This window comes from Argiope bruennichi, chromosome 2, assembly GCF_947563725.1.
Source record: "Argiope bruennichi chromosome 2, qqArgBrue1.1, whole genome shotgun sequence".
In the NCBI taxonomy this organism is placed as follows: Eukaryota; Metazoa; Arthropoda; class Arachnida; order Araneae; family Araneidae; genus Argiope; species Argiope bruennichi.
The window spans coordinates 54,534,485-54,556,999 of record NC_079152.1 but is presented as its reverse complement, the minus strand read 5'-3'; the positions used below and the strand labels follow the sequence as shown (position 1 = coordinate 54,556,999).

Below are 22,515 nucleotides of genomic sequence, written 5' to 3'. Positions count from 1 at the left end.
TTTACAATTGTTAGTCTTTAACATAAAATGTAAAAAAAAAAAAGATTTCTTCATATTTTACTTTTTTTTTATTTCACCAAAGCAAGAAGAATCTTCCTGGGTTTATTTCTTTCTTGGTTCATTGCTAATTATTTTTATTAAACCAGACTGGTGATAATGATGTGATATTTTTTTTAGATTTTTTTTGTTGATTTTTATTTTATAAAAAGATGCGAAAAAGAATGAACTTGTAGAATTTAAAATCTCTCTACTTTTCAAAGAAAGTTGTGCATGCTTCTGCATAAAGTTAAATCAGTTTATGATTTTTAGATTTAGTAATGATCTAATCAGCAATTTCATGGCAGCTATTAATGCTTAGAAAGTGTTACGTGAAGTTTAGGATGCCATTGTATTAACAGAAAGCACTAATCAGTATTATATTTTTGAATTTTGTTCAAGTAATTTTTCTCTACTGCATGTCCACGTTTCGGCCGACCAATTGAAGAAGATGAAAATCAAATTAAAAATATAACTGATCACATTCCAACATATGAGATTAGAAAAAAACTCCCTAACTTTTTTTCGACTATCAACAAGCATTAGCAAAAGCTTGGATTCATAAATACTAACACAAAAAAATTCAGTCTGTGGTTGTAGATGACAAACCAACAATCTCGATTACGGTAGATAGAGACAACATATTTCACAAAAAAAACAGCAGAAATATACACAGAGAAAGCCTTTCGAAAAATCAATAACACACACATAAGCAGCAAATTAAATAATAACAACAGAGTACAAAATTTTGCATGAAATTCAGTATCTTTACCTTATAACTACAACTGTAGTTTCATGCCAAATTTTGCATGACATTCAATATCTTTACCTTATAACTAAACCTGTAGTTTCATACCAAATTTTGCATGAAATTGAGCATCTTTACCTTATAACTACAACTGAAGTTTCATGCCACATTTTGTTGCTCACTTCATACTTTGCTGCATTCACATACATATTAATAAGTAGACCTACTAATATTAAGCAATGAAGGATTATATTCAAGTTGTAATTTAGGTTTACCTAGCTGCTAATAATAAAATCCTGTACCAAATTTCCTCCATTTAGCTCATTACCTTTAAAAATTCCTACGTTCGTATAAACATTGACTAATAAATAAGCTGCTTTTTTTTCAAACTTTAGTAATTATATCACAGTTTTAGTGTCAATATCATATAAAAAATACCATATATCCAAATGTTAGGACTTTTAAATTTTTGATTTCGCAAACAAACTTTTTTTTTTGTCTAGAAAATATTTAAGATTTTTTTTTTTTTTTTGTCTCAAAAGCTCAAAAAATGTTTAAAGAAACAGAGAGGTTGAATATTTTAGTTATAGAAAGTTCTTTTCCCCATTCCATATTTGATATGTGACAAAATAATAAATTATTTTTAAGGTTATTTCCTACTAAAATGGTATTGTTAAATATGCCCGCGGAAATATAAACCAGAGTCAGCGATCTCTCCAAAGCCATCTCGCACTGTGTAATAAAGGTGTTATACCAGAGAACGTCTTATATGGCATTGGCATGCAATAGTTAAGAAATATTAGCTTTGAAGGGAATTTAGCATTTTCATTGAATCTATCTTGAGAATTTTCTTGAGGGTTAAACCCTGGTATGTGTTTAATAGTATTTGAAAATAAAATTTGTGTTTTATTCACATTTTTCCTGATTGAAACGAAACTTCGTCTCAAAACGACACTTGTCCTAAATTCTTAAACTAAATTTGATGCATTTAAGTCATTGCATTTTCAAGTTATCTCTTTTGCATATTTCTGAAAATACAGGCTAACAGATGGTCAGTCCATTCTTGGATTTGGATCAAAACTTGATAAATGTCTATACTATGGATGATAAATCTGTAAACCAAATTTTATCTATCTAACTCTCTTTGTTTCGTAGTTATCTTGTTAACAATATTCGGACAACCGGATGGACAGACTTCCTCTGACCAGTTCATATTCAAAATTCGCTAGACATCTGCAAATTTGCTGTGAAGACTGTGTTATCTTTGTCATAGACAGACAGACATTTGCCAAAATTGAGTTGTTGTTTTTTTTTATTCACGGTGGTGTCTAAAACATGGAGATTCGTCAAAATGCCAAGTTCGATTTTTTTTTTCTTTTGTGACGATTGAAATACTTTCTCTGTATTACGTATACGAGAAAGTAAAAAGAAAGAAAAAGTAATAAACTGTCAAATAAAGCTACAAATGCTGTTAAAGCCTCAACTCAAATGTGCCGGTGATTTTCTTCGGTAGTTTTAACATCAATGGAATGAAAAAAGCGAACAATAGAGCGTGTCAAAGTGTAAAGGAGATTTTCTTCAAAGGGAGCCTCTCTATAATATCAAGGTGACAATCTAAATTTCCCAAATGGCTGTTCAGTGAGATTTAGGAAGTAATCTTCTGGAATAGTAGAAAATGTAATACGCTAGTTTCTTTGGTGCTCAAGAAGCAATAAAACATTTTTTTTCTGCAGTACCATTGTATCTATTTTGTAACAGCACAACAAAGATTTTGAAAAATAACGATTCTAATAGAAGTGCTTTGTACACAATGCCCAAAGAATACCAATTTCGGGTTTCTCATTCAAGTTTCTTATTTTTTCTGTAAAGCAATCTGAAGGGAAAGTGAATGGGAAGCAGTAACACGGTTGAATCAAATGACAATTCTTTGTAATGTGAAGATTTTATTTTAGTTGCCGTTTCCCCAAATTTTATAGAATTATAAATTTACTTAAATTGAAATATCACATATAAATACTGGATTTATTTTTAAAAGGACTCAAAATTTAACCGAGTTCATATGAAAATTCAGATGACCTATAAACAAATAGAATCTGATTTATTTAAAAGGATAATGATAGAATCAATATCAGCTTAACCTGCTAAAAATAAAGTTTCCCTCTAAGAATCCTATTAAATGATAAGAATGGCATACCCTAAAACATTTTTTTCACTGAATAGTAGCGTAGAGAATTATTGGACGAAAACCCCAAAGGAGTTATCTCAGCCCTTCCTTAGCGTATAGGGTAATCTGAATCACCATGGAAAAATCATAACAGAAACTGCGCTTATAGTTCCTTATTATAATAAAGCTACGTGCAGTCATGTTAAGAAAGATGAACTGGGGAGGGAGAAGGCAGTTCATTGGTGTTATTGAAGTATTAATTGACTGTACTTTAGCAACAACTCCCTCACTAGGCTTCAAATTAGGTCTGAAAGCTAATAATTTTTCTTATTTTACTATAAACAGACATGCTATATAGCATTCCTTGAAGTCCTTCCTTTAAAACTCACATATTTGATATGCCAGGTTTCTACCTTGAGATATTGTTTAGTTTAATTAACGTCTATTTAACTAATAGAAAATGATTCAGACAGGTAAATGAACGGAAAATACAGAAAATAACAGAATTTGGCGCCAAAATATCAAGAGTCCTTGATTCATGATATAAAAACAGGCGCATCAAATTTTTCGCATTTTTTTACAATAATTGAAAAATATATAAATTCCCAAATTTTTCTTACTATTGAAAAACGGTAGAAAAATGGAATATTATGTATGAAACGTAAAGCGAAGTAATTGCTTTCACAGAAATTCATATTGATTTGCTGAATTCATTTCTCTGTTTAATGCAACACGAGTATATTGGAGACACCTAGTCATTTACAGCCAGACTCGTACTTTCTAAACTTCTGCAACAGGCCACCATCCAAATGTTGATTAAAGATAGTTTCAACACACTGATCATGGCACGGTAAACCAATTGTTCTCACTGAGATTCGATGTTCTATTAAATGGTATGTATTAATGGTAGTTCATATTCCCTTACGATATCACTTTTTACATTTATTATCGTACTTTCTATCATTCATTATGCTTCAATTTATTTATATTTTTTAGCGATTAATTGGGCTCGCGATACCATGTCCTATGGTATTTATTGTCCCACGTCCCCCACCCTGAGCTCCACGCTATTTCATAAAAGCATTCTGCACCCTTAAATTCCTTTCATTTGGAGGTTTGACAGCGATTATATAGATGAGAATTCTCTGGTTTAATGGTGGGGTTCTCGTTGTCCTTGTGGCATAGTGCTGTTTTGAGATCGAATTATCTCTACTCCAATGAAGGGATATATCTCTTACAGGGAGGTTTATTACCGTCGACATTAATAGTCCTTAGTATTTAGTCTCGGTTTCTGACTTCTTGTTCTAGAAAGATGGTCGCTCATATTACATCGGATGCCTCGACAGGCCGGAAATAATTTATTCATGTATCTTTAAACTTCCCCCCCCCTTGAAGGTGCTATGAATAGGTGAATGAGAAGTCATCGAATAAATTTCTCTTGAGAATATATGGTTCGGGATCAAATTACTTACATTTCGGCGATGGCATATTCTTTCTAATGGAAAGAGTGTATGATGAAAGGCGAGAGTTTTTAAGATTTCAGCTTTAGTTCTCGTGTAACTATTACGATGACAATCGTTCATTTAAACTCTGGATGCCTAGGCAGGGCATGGATAACTTTCACTGGTTATTTGTACCATTACTTTTCAAATGATATCTATAAACATGTAATATAATGACTTTTCCAAAAAATTAGTTGATTTACAGTATTTTGGTAAGTAAAGTTATTGGATCCTAAGAAAAAAAATAACGCGTAGCGTTTTTAGTAGACATGAGACATTGGCGAACAGATTCAGATGCAATTGATTAATTAGCTAGCACTATTGAATGTGAAGCATCTGGGTAAATAACCAATGTAAGCTAATAGTAAGAGACCTATCAATTTGCACCAATATACATACATTGTTAAACGAGAGAACCTTGTTCAAGTCCAATAAGGTTTAAGATTTTTGCCCAATTATTTAGAGCAACCCTTTATAACAGCCAATTGGCAGATGGCGATGCATTTTCAATGTGCATTTGTAGACTAAATAGAGGGTTTAAGATGTGCATCGGTCCTAACATTTAGGATTTTTTTTTTTTTTTTTTTTTGGTTTAAGGCATAATTACGTTATAGGATTCAATATCAGTTTTATAAAAACAGATTAATATATCTTGTAGTTATTTATTTTTAATTAATTTTTAATAACGATTTGTATCACAGCTAATTTTGTTAACTAATATTGACTTGGAATCATCAAATTTTCAAAGAGCAGGAAAAGAAATTCATCACTAAATTTCTGTAATATGAGAAAATTAACCACTCCTAAAGAAGCAGATATGCCCAAAAATAGATTTAAAGACGGATTGACTTTCTAAACATTTAATTTGATTTAAGAATGTCATGAATGCTTAAGATATATCTAGTTGCAACAACTGAAAATTTTACAAACTATGCTTTAAACATTAAATAATATTTTTGATTCTTTTCGAGCTATAGAGAAACTTTTCAATTACGTAAACTAGTTTCACATTTCAAATCATGAATTAATTATATATAGGGATAAAATGAAATAATTATTTATCGAAGTAATGTCTCGCATAAAATACTTTTATGAACAACCTACTTTTATGTTTGTTGTATCTTGGATACAGATGGGAAAAGTTACAACTAACTTCATTATGAAACTAAATGAATGTATCATTACATTAACTGCAGATTTTTGGGTGTAAACAACGAACTAAGCACATTGATTCATTATTAATTAAATAAGCAAGGCATTATAAAACAATTATTGGGCTATGAAAAAATTATAATGATTTTATCATTAAGCATTTCCATTGGAGATTGCCTTCTAGAATTGCAAATAGATGCACTCTTGCGTAAATATACATTATTAATTTTTTAGTAACATATCTATTCTTTTCGATATCTAAATGGGAAATGGTTGGAAAGCACTATAAATTATGAAATACTAATAGAAATGAATAGAGTAAGATAATTATAAATTTAGTATAGGCCAAATACCATTAGTTTATTTATCCCATTTATATTTATTGAATATAACATTAGTCGAATAAAAGATTTCTCCCATTTCTAAAGCTAGATGTGGTAAAAGATGCAATCAGTGCTGGAAAGTACGACAATGGAAAAAGAGCATGAATTCAAGGAAATAATACTAAACAGAAACTGAAAAATATTTTTGCAGTGCGAAATCTGCAAATAGATTACGTTGTCAAGAGATTTTAAAAAATGAATGAAGCGATGCAAAATAATGAAGCAACGCTAATAAGATTTGTACTCGCACGGATCACCGAATTCCTGAATAGGTCGATATGCAACAAATCTTACTTAAATACTGTATTATATTATTTTTTTAAAACATCCAATTTCGGGGAATGTCTCCTCGAAATTTTCTCACATGCTTTCTAATTAAGATCCTTCTTCCCGTCATTTCACTTAAAATTGTGGACCGTAGCTAATGTCGCAAATGCTTTAATTGGCATTGGTGAACAATAGTAACAAATATAGAATCTGGCATTTATACTGAATGTGTCTTGGATACCGTTTTTCCAAAATATGGAAACCAAAATTTGATACTGAAATACAGATTAATTTTCCTAATTCACTTAATTGTTGCTAATACAAAAATATCCATAATCAAAACCACAAATTCAAACCACTTTTTTTTAGCTTCAGAAAAATAAATTTCCGAAGAGGCTAAAACAGAAGACTAAAGTTTTTTACGAAATACAACTATGTTTTCACTTTTTCTTTCTCTGTCTGTCTTTAAATGATCTTGAATATACGATGCATAATAAAACAGAATAAAACTGTATTTCTTTAACTTTAGTAATTTAAAATTTGCTGATCCCCAGGAATGAATTTGTTTTTTAAAGGTCAGGGGAAAAAAAGAAAAATGTAGTTCATCCCTTTTCTCGAGTGAAAGGATTTCCATAAATTATCCGTATACGAAACGACTTGAACCATTAAAGAGTTTAAACTCTACTTCAGTTTTAAATAACATAGATTCGCTTAAATTCAATTCAGTCGTTAAGTTTTTCCTTACAGATTTTCTATATGGGAAAAAATACGACGTACAAAAACTTGGAGGGCAATACTCGAGAACAAATGAATTAAAATCCACAATTCTTCTATAATGAAAGGAATAGTTTCCAAGTTTTTTTAAAATTAAATTGTAAAAAATAGTAACATTTATTATTAAATAAATCACCAGGCTACTTATCTAAACTATTCTGCGTCTACTTTGAAAAGAAATTCATATAATGCTTTAAAAAATCAAGATGTATGCATGTGGTGCATAGTTTTTTTAGGTATATTTTTCAATATTTAAATAACATCTCTTTATAATATAAATTCTAGCTCTTATTTTTTATTTATTTAGACTTTCATTCCAATTCGGTAGCTTGGTTTATCCAGCATCACGAACCCTTTCAAAAAATTGACCTAGCAACTTGTTTACCACTATAACTTTCCATTAAATGGAAATTTCTAAGCTTTTTCCGGTAAAATCTGTTTGATAACGATATCGGTTTTTTATTCTTTGTTTTTGCTTAATTTAATTAATTGAACTGAATTCTTTGTTTTAGTGCATTCTCTGGCAAAAATATGATTAAAAATAGATGTATCTGCTCATATCTAAAATAAAACCATAAATCTTATAAAACTCCCAAATTGTTCAATTATGAAGGCTGCTTAACAAATAATAAATCGTTGAAAATTAGCAAAGACATCTAATTGGTGGATTAAGTGCTTCCCTCTTCCTAACCTATACATTCGTTGTCGTACCATTAAATACATTCATTAAGCTTTCACTGACATTTCAATTGTTAAGTATTCACCATTTACACTATTATTACAAAAAAAATATATCCCTTTCCAACACATTTGCTTCTTTGTTAAAAATTTTATATCTTTCAGAACACTGTTATCAATGATATATTAATTTTAGATTTTAGTAAATTGAGTACATGAACAACACTACCATCAAGCACTAAGTTGAATAAATTAATAAATTTTTCAGTTGTTAATTTCTTTCATAACGAAATAGTTTACAGGCATTTCTTTCCATTATACAAAATCGTTTGCTGTAGGTAAAATTAATAATAAAAACCTAAATTCGCTTATAATCTTTTGAATATTTGGAAATAGGAAAAGGACTTGCGAATGGTGAAAAGTAAAATTATATAGTGCCTCATAAGATTAATTTTTAAGAAAAAAAGATTAATCTGATTTATCAGACTGAATAAATTGCACAAAGTTTATTTTAAACCGAGCCTGGGATTAATGCTTTGTTTCATCTCTCTGGTAAGTCAAAAATTCGATATATTAAATGGTAAATAGATAGCTAATGCATTCTAAAATTAGATGTTATAAAGAAAAAAAATTATTTCAAATATATAAATTCCTTGTCAGTTTAGTTTGTTGCAAGTATCAGAATTATTTCTTGGTTAAAACGATTAAATATGAAAAAATAAAAGTAAAATGTAAAAAAATGTATATTTTCGTTAAAATTTTCTATTTACTCAAAAAAATTAGTTCAAAGTCTATTCATAGGAATAAAACCAAGAATCGAAATATCTTTTCTATAATGGATTTTAATAAAAAAAAAGGTAATATTTTCCAAACTATGCTTTTAAAAAATTCAAAATGGAATTAAAACTATCTTACTTTGGGACTGACACTGACGAGACCTAAAACGCCGACGCTGGTGCCGATACTCCCCATAACATGCAGTAAAATGTCCTCGCTACTCTGGACCTTGGCAACATCGACGGTCATTGAACCCTTGGCCAGGAACACAGAATCGCCAACAAACTCTTCATTGCTACCCAGGAAAAAAAGTAGCATCTCAGTCAAACATTTAAACCATCCTTTGCTGTTTTTCGTATAGAAATATCTATTCATCATTTGCTAGTAAAAATTGAATTTCTCGCTTCCTTCTTTTGCATTTTCTTTATTAAAATAGCGTTTAAAAGGAAAATTTTTTATTCTTTTTAACAAGGATACTTCTATTGACTGTTATGAGGTGAAGTTCATCTTAAGTTGTGTACCATAAGTGACATAAACAATAATTGGTAATATCAGTTGTAATTATGAGAAAAAAAATCGAAGATAAAATAGAAGATAAAAGCCAGTAAAATGTTTTAAAAAGTGAAATGCTAAAATCTTTCGATTCATCATTATTATACCACTTATTTTTCTTTTCAGGTTTCAATTTCCAAATGTTTTACTTTTATGTTCTGCCTTTGTAGAGAAAAGAGCAGAAAAAACAGCAACGGAAATCATAAAGATTTCAGATAGGCTAACTGACAAAACCTTTTCCTATATTAAGAATTAACTTTAATATTTTTATATATTAAAAATTTTCTAAGTAAATAATTTAATTTAATCGTTCCTTCTTATATTTCTAATTCAGAAGACATTCGGACTATACTTTAATAAAAGCGCAGTAAAAGGTCTTGTAGAATTATCTGTAAAATTAACGAAGATATTTGCCTTTAAAATTATAAACTTTCTGTGACTTAAAAAAGGGTTCGCCTTAAAATTGAAAAATGCATTCTCCGGTTATTAGCATACAGTTTTTCCGAGTGAAGCAACAAAAACTGTTAACAAAAAAAAAATTTTAAAAATATGAAAAAAATACTCGGGGAAAGGGGTTAGGAATCTCAAGATGCATTTTTCAATTTTAGATGAGCCTTTTCAACTTCCCCGATTAGTTTTGAATTTAGGGGTTTAAAAGCAGTTTACCGATTACCTATATATTAAAATTAAATACAATAAGCCATGTTTATTTCTGTTAATATTTAAATATTGCGTTTTTTCAGTTTTTCCTTTTACAAATTGAAAATAGTTATAGGATAATCCATACAAACAGAGTTATATTAATTATTTTCTGAAAAAAAATTTTTGAAATAAGTCACATACATAAGTAACGAATAAATGTTCACTTAAGAATCACCCTTCCATTTCTGCTAAAATTATTGATACATTCTAAAGTAAATGTTCAGTTTAATCTTTTAATTAATCTGATCATGTGTTAGTAAAAAAAAAATGTTCTTATAAAAATTTACAGTTCACCTAGTTCTAATAAATGAAATTGCATAAAGGATAGGATCTCAATTTACATCTTTGATAGAAATTAGTTTTAAATTATACTAATCTTTAATTTTTTGATATCTTTACTTAAATCGTCATTTTACATGGTTTGCTCCCTGAAAAATTAATATTTTATATGAATGGTTTCTTAAAAATGTTTTAAAGTCATCCTTTTCGTGCTGTTAGATATTCTTCCAGGCTGATAAGTCATAATGCATGACTAGTTTTAAACACGCTTTTAAAAAAATATTGTAGCTCACATCATAGGTTTGACATAGCATATGAATACATTTACTGAAACACTCATTTTAGTGGGTCACAAATTTTATGTTTCACCCTTTACACTCGGAATGATAATTCGATGCATAATTATTCACTTAATACATGGATCTATTTTTAGGCCAAAAAATAAATGCATGCAACTGTTTTAAGTTGAATTTTCCAGGAAATATGAATCTACATCTTTCTAACATTCTGTAGGTATTTTTACATGTAAAATTCAAAAATAAATGAATAAAACGTCAAAATGATGAATCTTCGTCTTGAATGGTGACGAAGAGAAGACAGTCGAGTGGAAAGGGTTAAATATTCGAGATCCTATGATTTAGACTTTATCCTTTGCAAGCAGAAAATAGTGATTACAGACTGGAAAACTAATAAGTTTTGAAAGACTGCTTATTCAGTAATAGGCACATTCAATAATAACAAATTCAGTTGCTAACATTAACTGAATTTAATATTAACGTTCTAAAATTATTTTTAAAAAATGTGTTCTTAAAAAGCTAAAATATCAGACATTTGCTTATTTAAACAAAACAGTATTATTTTAATTTAAAATGAAATCTGGAATTTATCCAAAAGAAATTTATAAGATTTTGGTGGAATTCTATTACCATCTTTTTATATTGCTTTCTTCCATTTTCAGAGGGCATTGTCCTAGTTTCAAAGAAGCCTTAAAAGCCCTGATGTAAGTCTTAGCTGGAATTGTTACAATTCGACCGGCCACTGCTCCACTCTCAGAATTCATGACATTCAACAACTCATTATCCACTGATCTCCTGAAAATAAAAATAAATTACATTACCAAATTCAAATTTAAAAAAAAAAAATGTGAATACAAAATCGTTTATTTACGCAATTGTTTGTTGAAATAATACATTGGACAAATCTAACTTAATGGTCAACATTAGATTTTTCAATAATAAACATTTTTTTTAATTATTTAACTTTATTTATTTCATGTTTTTGCGAAAATGAAAAAAGGTACTCATGAAAATAAATATTCACTTATTTTATTAATAGGAACTTTGAGACTATCTTTTCCCCATTAGTTTTTGAAATAATACCTCAGGATAGCTTCAATTCTAGAGTGGTGTACAATTTCAAAAATACCAATTAATAGCCTCAATGAATATTCGAGTGATTATATCTTTGAAAGAATCATCCCAAAAGTCTGCGCCAAGTATTTCATCGACATTTCCACACTTACATTACTATTTGTAAAAAATTTAAATATAACAATTATAGACTCTGCTACGAGGAAAAGTTATAACTGTTTGATTCTCATGTTTGTGATACAATGGATATTTTGGGCCTGTACATTCATGAGCATAAAAAAGGTTTTAGTTTTGCTCATGACTTTTGTTCTCCCTATATCTATAAAGATAAGTCCTATCACTGATTCTCCGACCCGCCCGAAGGCACACGGATAAATAATACTGAATTATCGGACCACCGCAACAGCAACACTGGCGGGAACTGTGGTTGAGACCTAAGGGCCATCACCGATCACGGTACAACCCTTCCCAAAGAAGTACGTCCCGTCATCGATGGGAAGAACCAGATTCCCCACCTTTTTGTGTACCCTCCAGGGTGGCGAGATCCAACCACCATACCGGAAGCATCTCATCCTCATTTCGAGGTGCCCTCGGGGGATTATCTATCTAGTCAGATAAACTGGTTTTATATTTCTGATATCTGAAATGATGCGTAGATTTCTAAAAGATAAATAACTACCAGCATTCCTTATTTTTCAATGCAATTACAGTAAGGAGCCTCCAAAACACTTAACATCTTGCAAGGAAACATGAATTTTGTATTTATTGTCTGTGAATTTGATACTTATTCTCATCTTTCTTTGAATATCGTTGGTAAATAAAGTTCAGTATAAAGTAAAGTAAATGAAGTGGTACAGGAGCGTTGCATCGAATACCCTTTCGGGCGGCAAGATCCAGTCCATAGTAAATCATGTTCATAAATACCAAGACCTCTTCAAAACTACACAATAACTGAGACCAAAATGCCACTTGTCAAAGTCAATTAAATTATTCAATCAAAAGTCCTTCAAAAGTGCAGTTCTCATGAAGGAAATCAAAACACAGGACGCAGGCGGATGGTACAGATTTCTGACTCTACAATGTTTGTTTATATGCTTATACATGTCTTACAGATGTTCGCAATGTAATTTATCATTTTTTTCCTTTTCAGTTAGTAATCTCATTTCCCTGTAAGTTCAACCCATAGTCACCATTTGTTTAAGTTTTATTGTCCCTCCATTTAGTTATTACTTCGCCAATAATTGAATACAGTCGTGTAGAATTTGACACCGATGAGATTCTCACTGGAGATCCCTGGATGGTTTGTCGTCTCTTTCTTTCTTTTAACATTTTTTTTTTTTTCTTCTTCTTTCTATCTTGTGCTCATCCAACTGGTTCGATAACTTAGTGTTATAGATACCGGGGCACAAGATGGCATTATGTTATGGTAAATAAAGTTTGTGTTTGCAGACATGTTTGGTTTTGAAAACACGAGAGACAATTTGCAATTCTGCGATAAAGCAAATAAAATAGTATTAAGGAATGATATGGCTATTTTAGCTATTCAGCCAAAATTTTCCTCCTGAAAACTTCGATTATAATAAATCGAATTGATTGATCGAACTCTCTTGATCTATATAATTAGAGCTCATAGTTTCAATTGTATTTATAATCTTCCTTGAGGTTAATCGATATCTAGATTAGTTAAAAATCATAGCTCGTAAGATAAATTGTACCTAAAGTGAATTGAGATAAAAATTTACTATTGATCTGTTTTGCGATAATTATCTAAAGAAATTATACAATTTTCAATAAAAATATTTAAATCAACTGCAAATGATCCTTTACATTTTTAAGCGTGCTTGTATTTTGGCAGAAATAAACTTTGGTGGGGCAATTTTGATAGAAATAAACTACAGGAATTGTGAATGGGCATTTTGGAATGTTTGCTTTTTTTTAAAGTAAAGAAATTCATATAGTTCCCCATGTTAATTTTTAAAAATATTGCAATCAAATAATTTTAACACTAATCTAAAATTTAACAAATTGTCTATTTAAGAAATGAAACTGTATCTCAACTTTTAAATGAATTTGATAATCTTGAGAAAATTGCTTAATTTGCAACAATACTTTTCATTGTTGCAATGAAATTCATCTTTCATCGAATATTAAATCTCGTGATTTTTTTCCCAATGTTTAAAATCATGAAGAAAGATTCTGCTTATTATTTGCATTGTTCATACGGCGAATAAGAAAGTGAAATTACAATATCCAGAAAGTTAGATAAACCGGAAAATTACATTTTTAATGCAATTGTGATAGCACGGGATTTCACTTTATTAGAAAAGTTTGTATGTATAAAGAATAGAATAGCTTATAAGATTATTATAATAGCGACGTCTTTAATATCTGTACAATTTAATAATTAAAAACATTTTTTGAAAGAATCATTAATATTAAAGATTTGCATAAGAGATTTAATTGAAAATGAAAAATAATCAATATTCTCATTGAAACAGCTAATTACCAAAATCTAATAGTAAATGAAAAACAAATTAAGCCCAAATTTAAATTTAAAATCTAGAGTTAGAAGCATGTAGTAAAAAGAGATGCAAATATTTCTATACATTTTCTTTCGTCGTAAAAATTAAAATGTGAGAATAAATTAGAGAAGTAAGAAGATGATATATCAGAAAATAAAATGAAAAAATTAAAGCTTATTTTATAATATTTGATGAATAATTCTCATATTTTTCGAAGGTAGTTTCTAAAATATTTAATTTCTGAAAATGTGATTAGAATTATTTTCAGTAAGAAAAAAAACATAGCCAAAATTATAGTTCTCGCGCATTTAGAAATTCTTGGTTATAATGGGAAATAATACAGTCGCATTGTAATTGTAAATTGTGGGGTACTTACTAATGCTAAATTTTAATTGATTTACTAAGCTCTCTATTTAACAAAATGCATCAAAAAGAAATCTTATAATGTTCCGTGCTATCATGCTTAGAAAATAATTTTTAAATAGATTTATTTCAATATAACTATTTTAATAAATTTTGTTTGTATTCGATTTTACGAAGAAAACGCTTTATATTTACGTTTTCATTTCTGAAATTTGTCATCATTTATCTTTTTTATTTATCATTAATAATTTTTTAATCATAATCAGTAACAACATAGGCTGCAATTTCTTAACGTGTAGTCAGCATTTGCAAAGATTTACTTAACGTTCTGTACTCAAAACGTAACCAATTACCAGCAACCTCCTATTCAGATCTTCGGTTATTTAACGCTCATCTTTAATCTCTGTGCTGCCATCTGTCAGAAAACTTAGAAAACATCCGCAAATTTATTTCTATAATTAAAATATAGAAATAACTATTTGATGTAGTAAATATGCGTCGAAAAATTAAAAATTCATGGAAAATAGACTTAAGAATTTTAAGAAATTCCCTAGCATTTATATGTTACTTAAATAGAATAGCAGTAATAAAAATGAAATAAAACTAGTAGCCACATTCATTTGTAGAAACATGACAAAAGAATATTTTTCTATGTTGGTTATTCTATGTCGTTTCTAGGTTAAAAAGTACAAAAAAAAGAGATTTATTAATATTTATGTTATTTATTTTTAGTTATAAAATCTTCTTTTCAAAATAATAATTTCTTCAAAGGAACACTCTGGAAAAATGGTTTCATGCTTAATAATTCGAAATTCATAATATATTGAAATAATAAAATTCAAAAAAAGAAAGTTTCTTTTCAGTTCAGTTCATTCAGCCCTAAGGAAATAATTTTCCAAGTGTGTTCGGAAGCTTCGAGCGAATTTAGAGTTTTTAATCTACAAAGACAGAAATAACTAATTAGTTTTTGAAAAAAGAATTCATTCAGTTGTTTATTCATGCAGCGGATTTCAAAAGTAGAATAAATTAGTGTGACTTTTAAAACAGTAAAATATGAATTCATATTTGTATTCCTTTCTTTACAGTATAAACAGTTCCACAAGAAATATTTTAATAATCATTAATTTTCATTCAAATTTCCTCTGACGTTTTATATTCTAATAACTTGTGTATAATGTGTAAAAAGAACGTTTTTAAAAAAGATTATTTAATTAAAATGGTAAGGGGAAAAAATCAAATAATTTATTGCATTTGAACTATGCCGAGAAAAATTAATGAGATGTTCGGAAATTCTAAATTTTAAAGCAGCATTTTATTCTTTCCTCTAATAATAAATTTGAAAATATTCGAAATCTTTTTTTAAAAAATTATTTCTTTCCAAACAGAATTAATCCCTTGCTGATACATTAACCAGAATAATTTAAATTTTTTTAACATTTCCATACAATGTTTTAATTTATTCTTTCGTTGGCATTATTAAAATTCCACTATCTTATTTTTTATTTTATTATATAATATATGTATTATATTGTTTTTGGCCCAAAGACTAATTTTATATAATATATAGTGTTTGATAATACAGGATTAACAATTCCTCTATATTCTCGAACGTATTATAGAAATTTATATCAGTTGAAACATAACACTTACGGATACTTATATCTTTCATTTGTTGTTATTCGGAACTTTTCTTTGATTTCATTTCCTTTCGTTTTTGATTTTTTACATTTTAAGTTAATGTAAGAGCATGTGACGGTAATAGCTGTACGAAGGTTGAAGGTATCACGTCCGGGTCACCAATGTGGCGAATTGAGATGTGGGAGAATAGAACCTTTTTAACCTTGTGAACCTTGTGGTTCACAGCCCAGTAATTTGACACGATACAAAAGCAATTGCTCGGGTAGCGTAGCTGTTAACTGGCTTATAAGCTATTCACCACAAGCAGTTACTGAGATTCTACTCATGTTATTCAGTCTTCTGCATTTTCTTTGACGTCAATTTTTTTTTATTTTCTTAATATATAAAGTAGGTTTATATTACAGTTTTAGCGAGTACGTTACTTTGATTTTAATTTATGTATACCTTTGTTTTCACTTGAACTTATTTATATAAATATAAAAAAGAACTCAAACAGTTTAGATTCTATCATCCATTTCTTAGCGCCTATTTTGGTTCCTTTTTTTAATCACAAAAAATAATAACACTGTCGAAAAGAAAAATCAGCATAATACGTTTTTATTTCCATTCGTTTATTATTGATCATTACTCACTTATTATTTATCACTTATTATTATTGCACTTATTATTTATCTGGAAGACTGAATTTCTCTCGTCTTGTTTTTTTGTTTGTTTGTAAAACCACATTTTTAAAATATTCAGATACGAATCACTTACTTATTACACATAAATATTTTTCAATCTTCCATATATATATATATATGACTGGTCATTTAAATAAAAAAAACATCGTGAATGCACTTAGTTTAACACGTTATTCGAAACAATATGCTAGATTGCAATGTTAATTTTACAGTTTATCTACAATTGTTTATATTTTTGAGCTTACACTTTTTACCATTTTGAAATCGGGTCCGAGATGGCGCTATACGATATTATTAGCATGAGAGCAGCTAGAAAAAGGCTCTAATTGTAATGAAAAATGTGGTGGTGTTTTTGTGTGTGTGTGCGTGCGTGCGTGCTTATAAAATCCTGTCTTTTAAGGAAAGACACCTGTGTAGTTAAATTTAAAAAGCAAAAATATTAAATATAAAAACATTAATAAAAAATAAAATAAAAAGCGCGCCTCGAACCGATGACCCGCAACACGCAAGTCATTCTCGTTGTTCTGACCACTAGACTGCATTGTCTAACCTTCGGGGGCGGAAGTCGAGTATACTTATTCTAATAGTTAGTTATAAAAAAATGCGGTTTTTGCCTTAAGTCGCTTTTTTTCAGGAAAGTCACCTATGTATATATACTTAGAAAGCAAAGTCTGATCTAAATATAAAATTTGATCCAAATTGTTGGAGTCGTTTCCGATATACACGAAAAAAACAAGTATATATATATATACATATATATCGATATATATATATATATATATATATATATATATATATATATATATATATATATATATATATATATATATATATATATATATATATATATATATATATATATATATATATATATATATAGAATTGCCCGTTTAAAGATATAATATATTATATTACTATTCATTTATTATTTATATTATATAAATTAATTTGTTTCCATAATGTACGTTGAAACCAAGCAGAAGGGATCAACAATATCGAAACGTCTCACTCATTTCAAAATAGAAATTAAAATTGCTCATCAAATCACAATATTAATTAACAATTTTAAATAAAATTCATACAATCTCTACTTACGGTGTCCTATAATGCACTGCTAAACCTGACATCAAAGTCACCAGGCCAACCGCAGATACACCCGCTGCTACAGTTTTCGTGCCCACTACCATGATGCGGAAAACTTCCAAGTTAAGTTTTTAGTTTTGATATTTTGAAAGAAACGTTGTAAAATAACTATTAAATGGATTGTTGCCTGTATATACCTAAGCAGTTTGCATTACAAGCAATATTCAAGACAAGTCAGATAAAAAAAATTGTTACATTCTTTGCTGACTTACGCCAGCCGAGTTAGACAACAGCCAAGCAATTTCCTTTATTAAAATTTCGTATCTGCAATCGGCTACATATGGTTTGTTCCCACGTTTTATTATAAAAGGTTTATCAGAGTTGTATGTTTTCTACCAACGCTGATTTTTTTTTCTTTCATTTTTCCTCGATGGAATTAAATAACCGAGAAATAATGATTTTGCAAATGAAATTGCTTAGCAGTGTGGAAAAATGTGTAATTAATCGGCGAATATTTAAAATCTTCCTTGATTTTTTTTCTTATATATATTTTTCTCCAATCGCTTTTTCAATTAACGTTATGAATTTTTTAAAAAAAACTATATACCATCCTGAAATGAAAATTAATAAAGGAAGCTTAATTAAATATGTATTTAACCGTGTTATATAGAAGATGCTTGCATATTAAATTAATTTTTCTATTTTCTATTTTTATCTCAACTCTGCCTTCAAAATATTTTATCAGATAATTATAGAATGATTTATTAAATAAGAATTAAGTAATTGCATAAATCATAGAATTCAATAGCCAGTATTAAAAATATAAAGAAATAAAACATACCTTGGAACATTCAGAAATAATTATTTCGTATCCTTTTCCTGCGATGTATATTGTGCCATGATGCCTTATTGGAAAATTAAATATAAGTCCAGAGAAATATCTTTTTGTTTTTATCCAACAAGTAAAGGATAAAATTTCAGATATCAAAAAAAAGGTGATCTACGACATGATTTAAAAATTGAAAAAATCTCTTAAAATAAAAAGTTTTATTTATTTTTCGCTTTATTGAACTTTAAAAAAAGCTACTAAAAACTAAATTTCTTTAAATAAACTATCGAAAAATGAGATAAAATAATAACTTATAAAATTATGAAAGTCAAGTTAATCTATGAACAGCTTTTTAAATATTCAATTTTGTTTAACCATGTACAGATAATTCGCAATGTATGAAAGCTATAGGTGAACTCAGGCACTTTTTTATGAAAATACATTGTTTAGAGCTTATTTGAAATCTTTTATATTTATACGTTGTGTGTGTTTTTACGATTTATCCAATTGTAATTGTAATCTTTATTATTTTTATTTAATTTAATTTTTTAATTTAATTTTTTCATTTTTATTTTTTAAGTATTTTTGGGGAATTCAATAATTTTTTTTAATATTATAAATTAACGTAGTTCTTATTTTGATTTCTCTTTCTTTAAAAAATAACTGTTTTTTTTTTAAGTATAGCAAGAGGCTAACAAAACAACTGAGTTTAACTACATTGAAGAGTTAGCTACATTGAAGAGTCAATAACCGTCTTCCACTTATCTATTGACTATGTTTTGTGGTTAAGGTACCATTACAGACGACGTTTGACATTAACATCTGTGAAAAAAGGCTTGGGAACTGCTGCTTTGTCGTAAGTATTCTGTTTATGAAGTACCCCCCTAACTGCAATCATTGACACTGGAGAATCCAGATATTAATTGTGCTCTGCGGTCACTTTGGCTATCGTTAGTTTCTTTTTAGACATTACAATCCGCTTCAGTCTCTGTCACTTGGCTCCTCCTCCCATCCACTATTTTGCTTTGCTGAGCTTGCCTTGTCGCGCTGTGTGTAAGATACCATGACGTTTGACACGGTATTTCTAGAAACGACGCCTAAAAGCTAGGATGTTTCGATCGTAGTTGCTCCAGCTTATCAAATTATAGTTAAGCTTCTGTAATTTCTTCTGTCTGGCATTTTAGGCTTTTGACAAAAATCCAAGATGTTATAACGTTACTAAAATTACCTCATATCACCATAATATACTTATTATATTGGTAACTGGAATTCGTAGAAAAACTGGTAACTAGAATTATATTTCAGCGCTTACTAAGCCCATAATTAAATGTGACTTTTATTCATGAGTTTCCTTATTTTGATAACCACCTGCTCTTACAATTCAAATTGAAAGTTGGTGGACTGAAAATTCTGAAATGTCTAAAACATATGAATTTATTATTCTTATCTGATATGAACCTATTTTTTATTTTATATCTATTCCAAAATTAATTTCAAGAAACCATTAAAAATGAAATAGTTTGGTATATTGCGCATTATAATAAAATATTCAGTGTCATTTTACGGACAGAGATTTGTTGAAAACAAAGAAATAAACAAATAATCATAATACAAGAGTGAAAAAAAGGAACATTCTTGTTAAAAGAATTTATTCTTAAACTCTCCATTTAAAATGCGTTTTCATGGAAAAGTTGAAATTCAAAAATTTTCTTTCTCTTTTTTTCTTCTTTGTCAATTATTAACAACTATTAACTATTACTTTGATGACGTTTCTATTTATTAGAGAGTTAAAATTGCATTCATAAAACGAAGTATTGGTTTTAAATTTATACAGTTCAAACGCTATATTTTACTAGTTCAATCAATTAATTTAGTCAGATTTTAAAGCACAAATTTTTTAATTCCATCAATAACATATATCAGTTGAAATTATACTTTACCTTTCATATGAGGTTGTGCATGTTGTACATGTTCCTTTCATTCTATTCACTTTAAACTTCAAAGAAAAATAACATTTTAATAGAAAAATTTAAAACCAAATTCAAAGAACAAATACCTTTATTCGATAAAATTTATTTATCTAATAACCATTTAATTCAATAAACAATTTTATTGATTTAACTTGTTCTTCTTTAGAAAATTTTGCAATCGATAAGGACAGAAATTTATAATTGATTTTTCGTCCAATTCCAAACGTACTTAAGTTTTGAAAATTCGTATAGTTTTGTTTCAATAAGGTATTTAATTTTTTCAGAAATTGATTATCAGTCAATCGATTTATATTACTAAAATATTGATTCAATGAGAGGCTATGGATATAACAATCAGATTTAAACAAAGCATGTGTTAAATATTATTATTGAAACCTATTTTAATGGAATATTCTAAGTAAATAATTTTAAGGCATTTATTTATAATTTTATTCATTTTGATTTTTTTAACCCATTTTTTTTTTCGGCCCACGTTGACCTGATGATAAGGTCTCGGCTTCGAATCCTGAGGGCTTCAGGTTCGAGACCCGATTCCACCGAAGAACCGACGTGTAGGCAGGTGCATGCTAAATTCGTGGAAGCCAAACATCCTCCAGCCGGTATGGTGTTGAATCTTGGAGAGAGGGTGCCAGATCATGTGTCATCCTCGTCAATTGACCGCGGTTCAAATTAACGAGGTCCGCCCCAAAACAGCCCTGTGTTGCTTTAAAACAAGACGTTAATAAGACTAAAACTAAACCTATTTTTTTCCTTCATATTCAAATAATTTAGAATTTTGAATTATACTTACTTCTATATTCCCGAAAGTAATATACCATTCAATTTTTTTTTTAGAATTTAATGAGTGTTATTCAATTGATTTGACTAAATTTTGATTCCACACGACTGATGCCACCTGGTGTGAATTTGTAAAGATGTTTTTTATATGATTCCGTTATACTCATTTGAGATTAAACTAAACTAAAATAAAGCGTTAGGTTTTTAACTAAATAAAACATTATGTTTTTAGAACTGTAATAGAAATTAAAAAATGGTTTTCATTAAATTTATTGAAGATTCCAATACATTCTTGTCTTTATTTACTTGGTTGAAAAGTTTCGGTATATAGAACAGCTAAGAAAAAGAGTCAAGAAAACATATTTTAAAATATCTTTATGGCGTGATCAAGAATCAAGTGAGATTACCACTTTCTTAAAAGATAATCTGTTTGTTCAAGCAGTAATAAAAAATACATTTACTTTTTCTAAAAAATAAATTTTGCCATGAAAAGGTTTTTCAGCTTCCTTTAATTTCTTTATATACAATGAAAAACATGACAAAGTAAAAGATTTATTCATTTACTTAATTATTTTTGGGTAAATATTTCTTTCTCATTACTGAATATACACAAGAAATGCTGGTGATGTTTTCATTATATTTCACTCAACTGTAAAAGTTCAGAATTTGAGTGGGTATGCTTTTTCATCAATTTAGAAATAGTGTGAATTTTAAAATTTAAGTTATTTGGTAAGTAAATAATTTTGAAAGAAATCAAGATTTAAAACAAGCAATATATTTTTAATTTTTTGGTATTTTTTTTTTATCTCGTTGAAAAAAATTAATGGATATTTGGCAAAGTGATGTTTAATGAAATTCAATAAAATATTTTTTTTTTTTGTCTTCAGGTACATTTTAAAATTTTAAGTAACATTACTTCCACAGAAAAAAAATGTAGTTGCTTAAAAAATAAAATAAAACATATTTTCTGCAATAGAATTGAAATTCATTAATCATTAATTATTAATTATCATTTAATTTATTATTCATATAATCATTTAAATATTCATTTAATCTTTTAAATTATTACTCTTTTACCAATAAAACCATGATCAATTTTTTTAAATATTTTTTCTTACTATATTCCTTTCCCTAATTAATCAAAAAGACTACGGAAATTTAAAATGTTTTAAACAAGCTAAAACTATTCGTTAATTTAAACGGATAAGACTAAATTCCTTAAACTAGCATTAAACTAAATTATTA

At 28.4% G+C, this 22,515-nt stretch overlaps 1 protein-coding gene across 1 annotated transcript in view; it reads right to left on the bottom strand.

The window, feature by feature from the left end:
* The window catches only part of LOC129961176 (uncharacterized), a 46,692-nt gene extending 28,723 nt beyond the window's left edge, over window positions 1–17,969 (bottom strand). Inside the window, exons 1-3 of the mRNA XM_056074968.1 lie at window positions 17,686–17,969; window positions 10,941–11,105; window positions 8,620–8,776 (exon numbers count right to left, since the gene is read on the bottom strand). Coding sequence (XP_055930943.1) covers window positions 8,620–8,776; window positions 10,941–11,105; window positions 17,686–17,777 — 414 coding nt within the window. The 5' untranslated portion in view covers window positions 17,778–17,969. The remainder of the gene's footprint in view (window positions 1–8,619; window positions 8,777–10,940; window positions 11,106–17,685) is intronic.
* Between the last annotated feature and the right edge of the window lie 4,546 nt (window positions 17,970–22,515).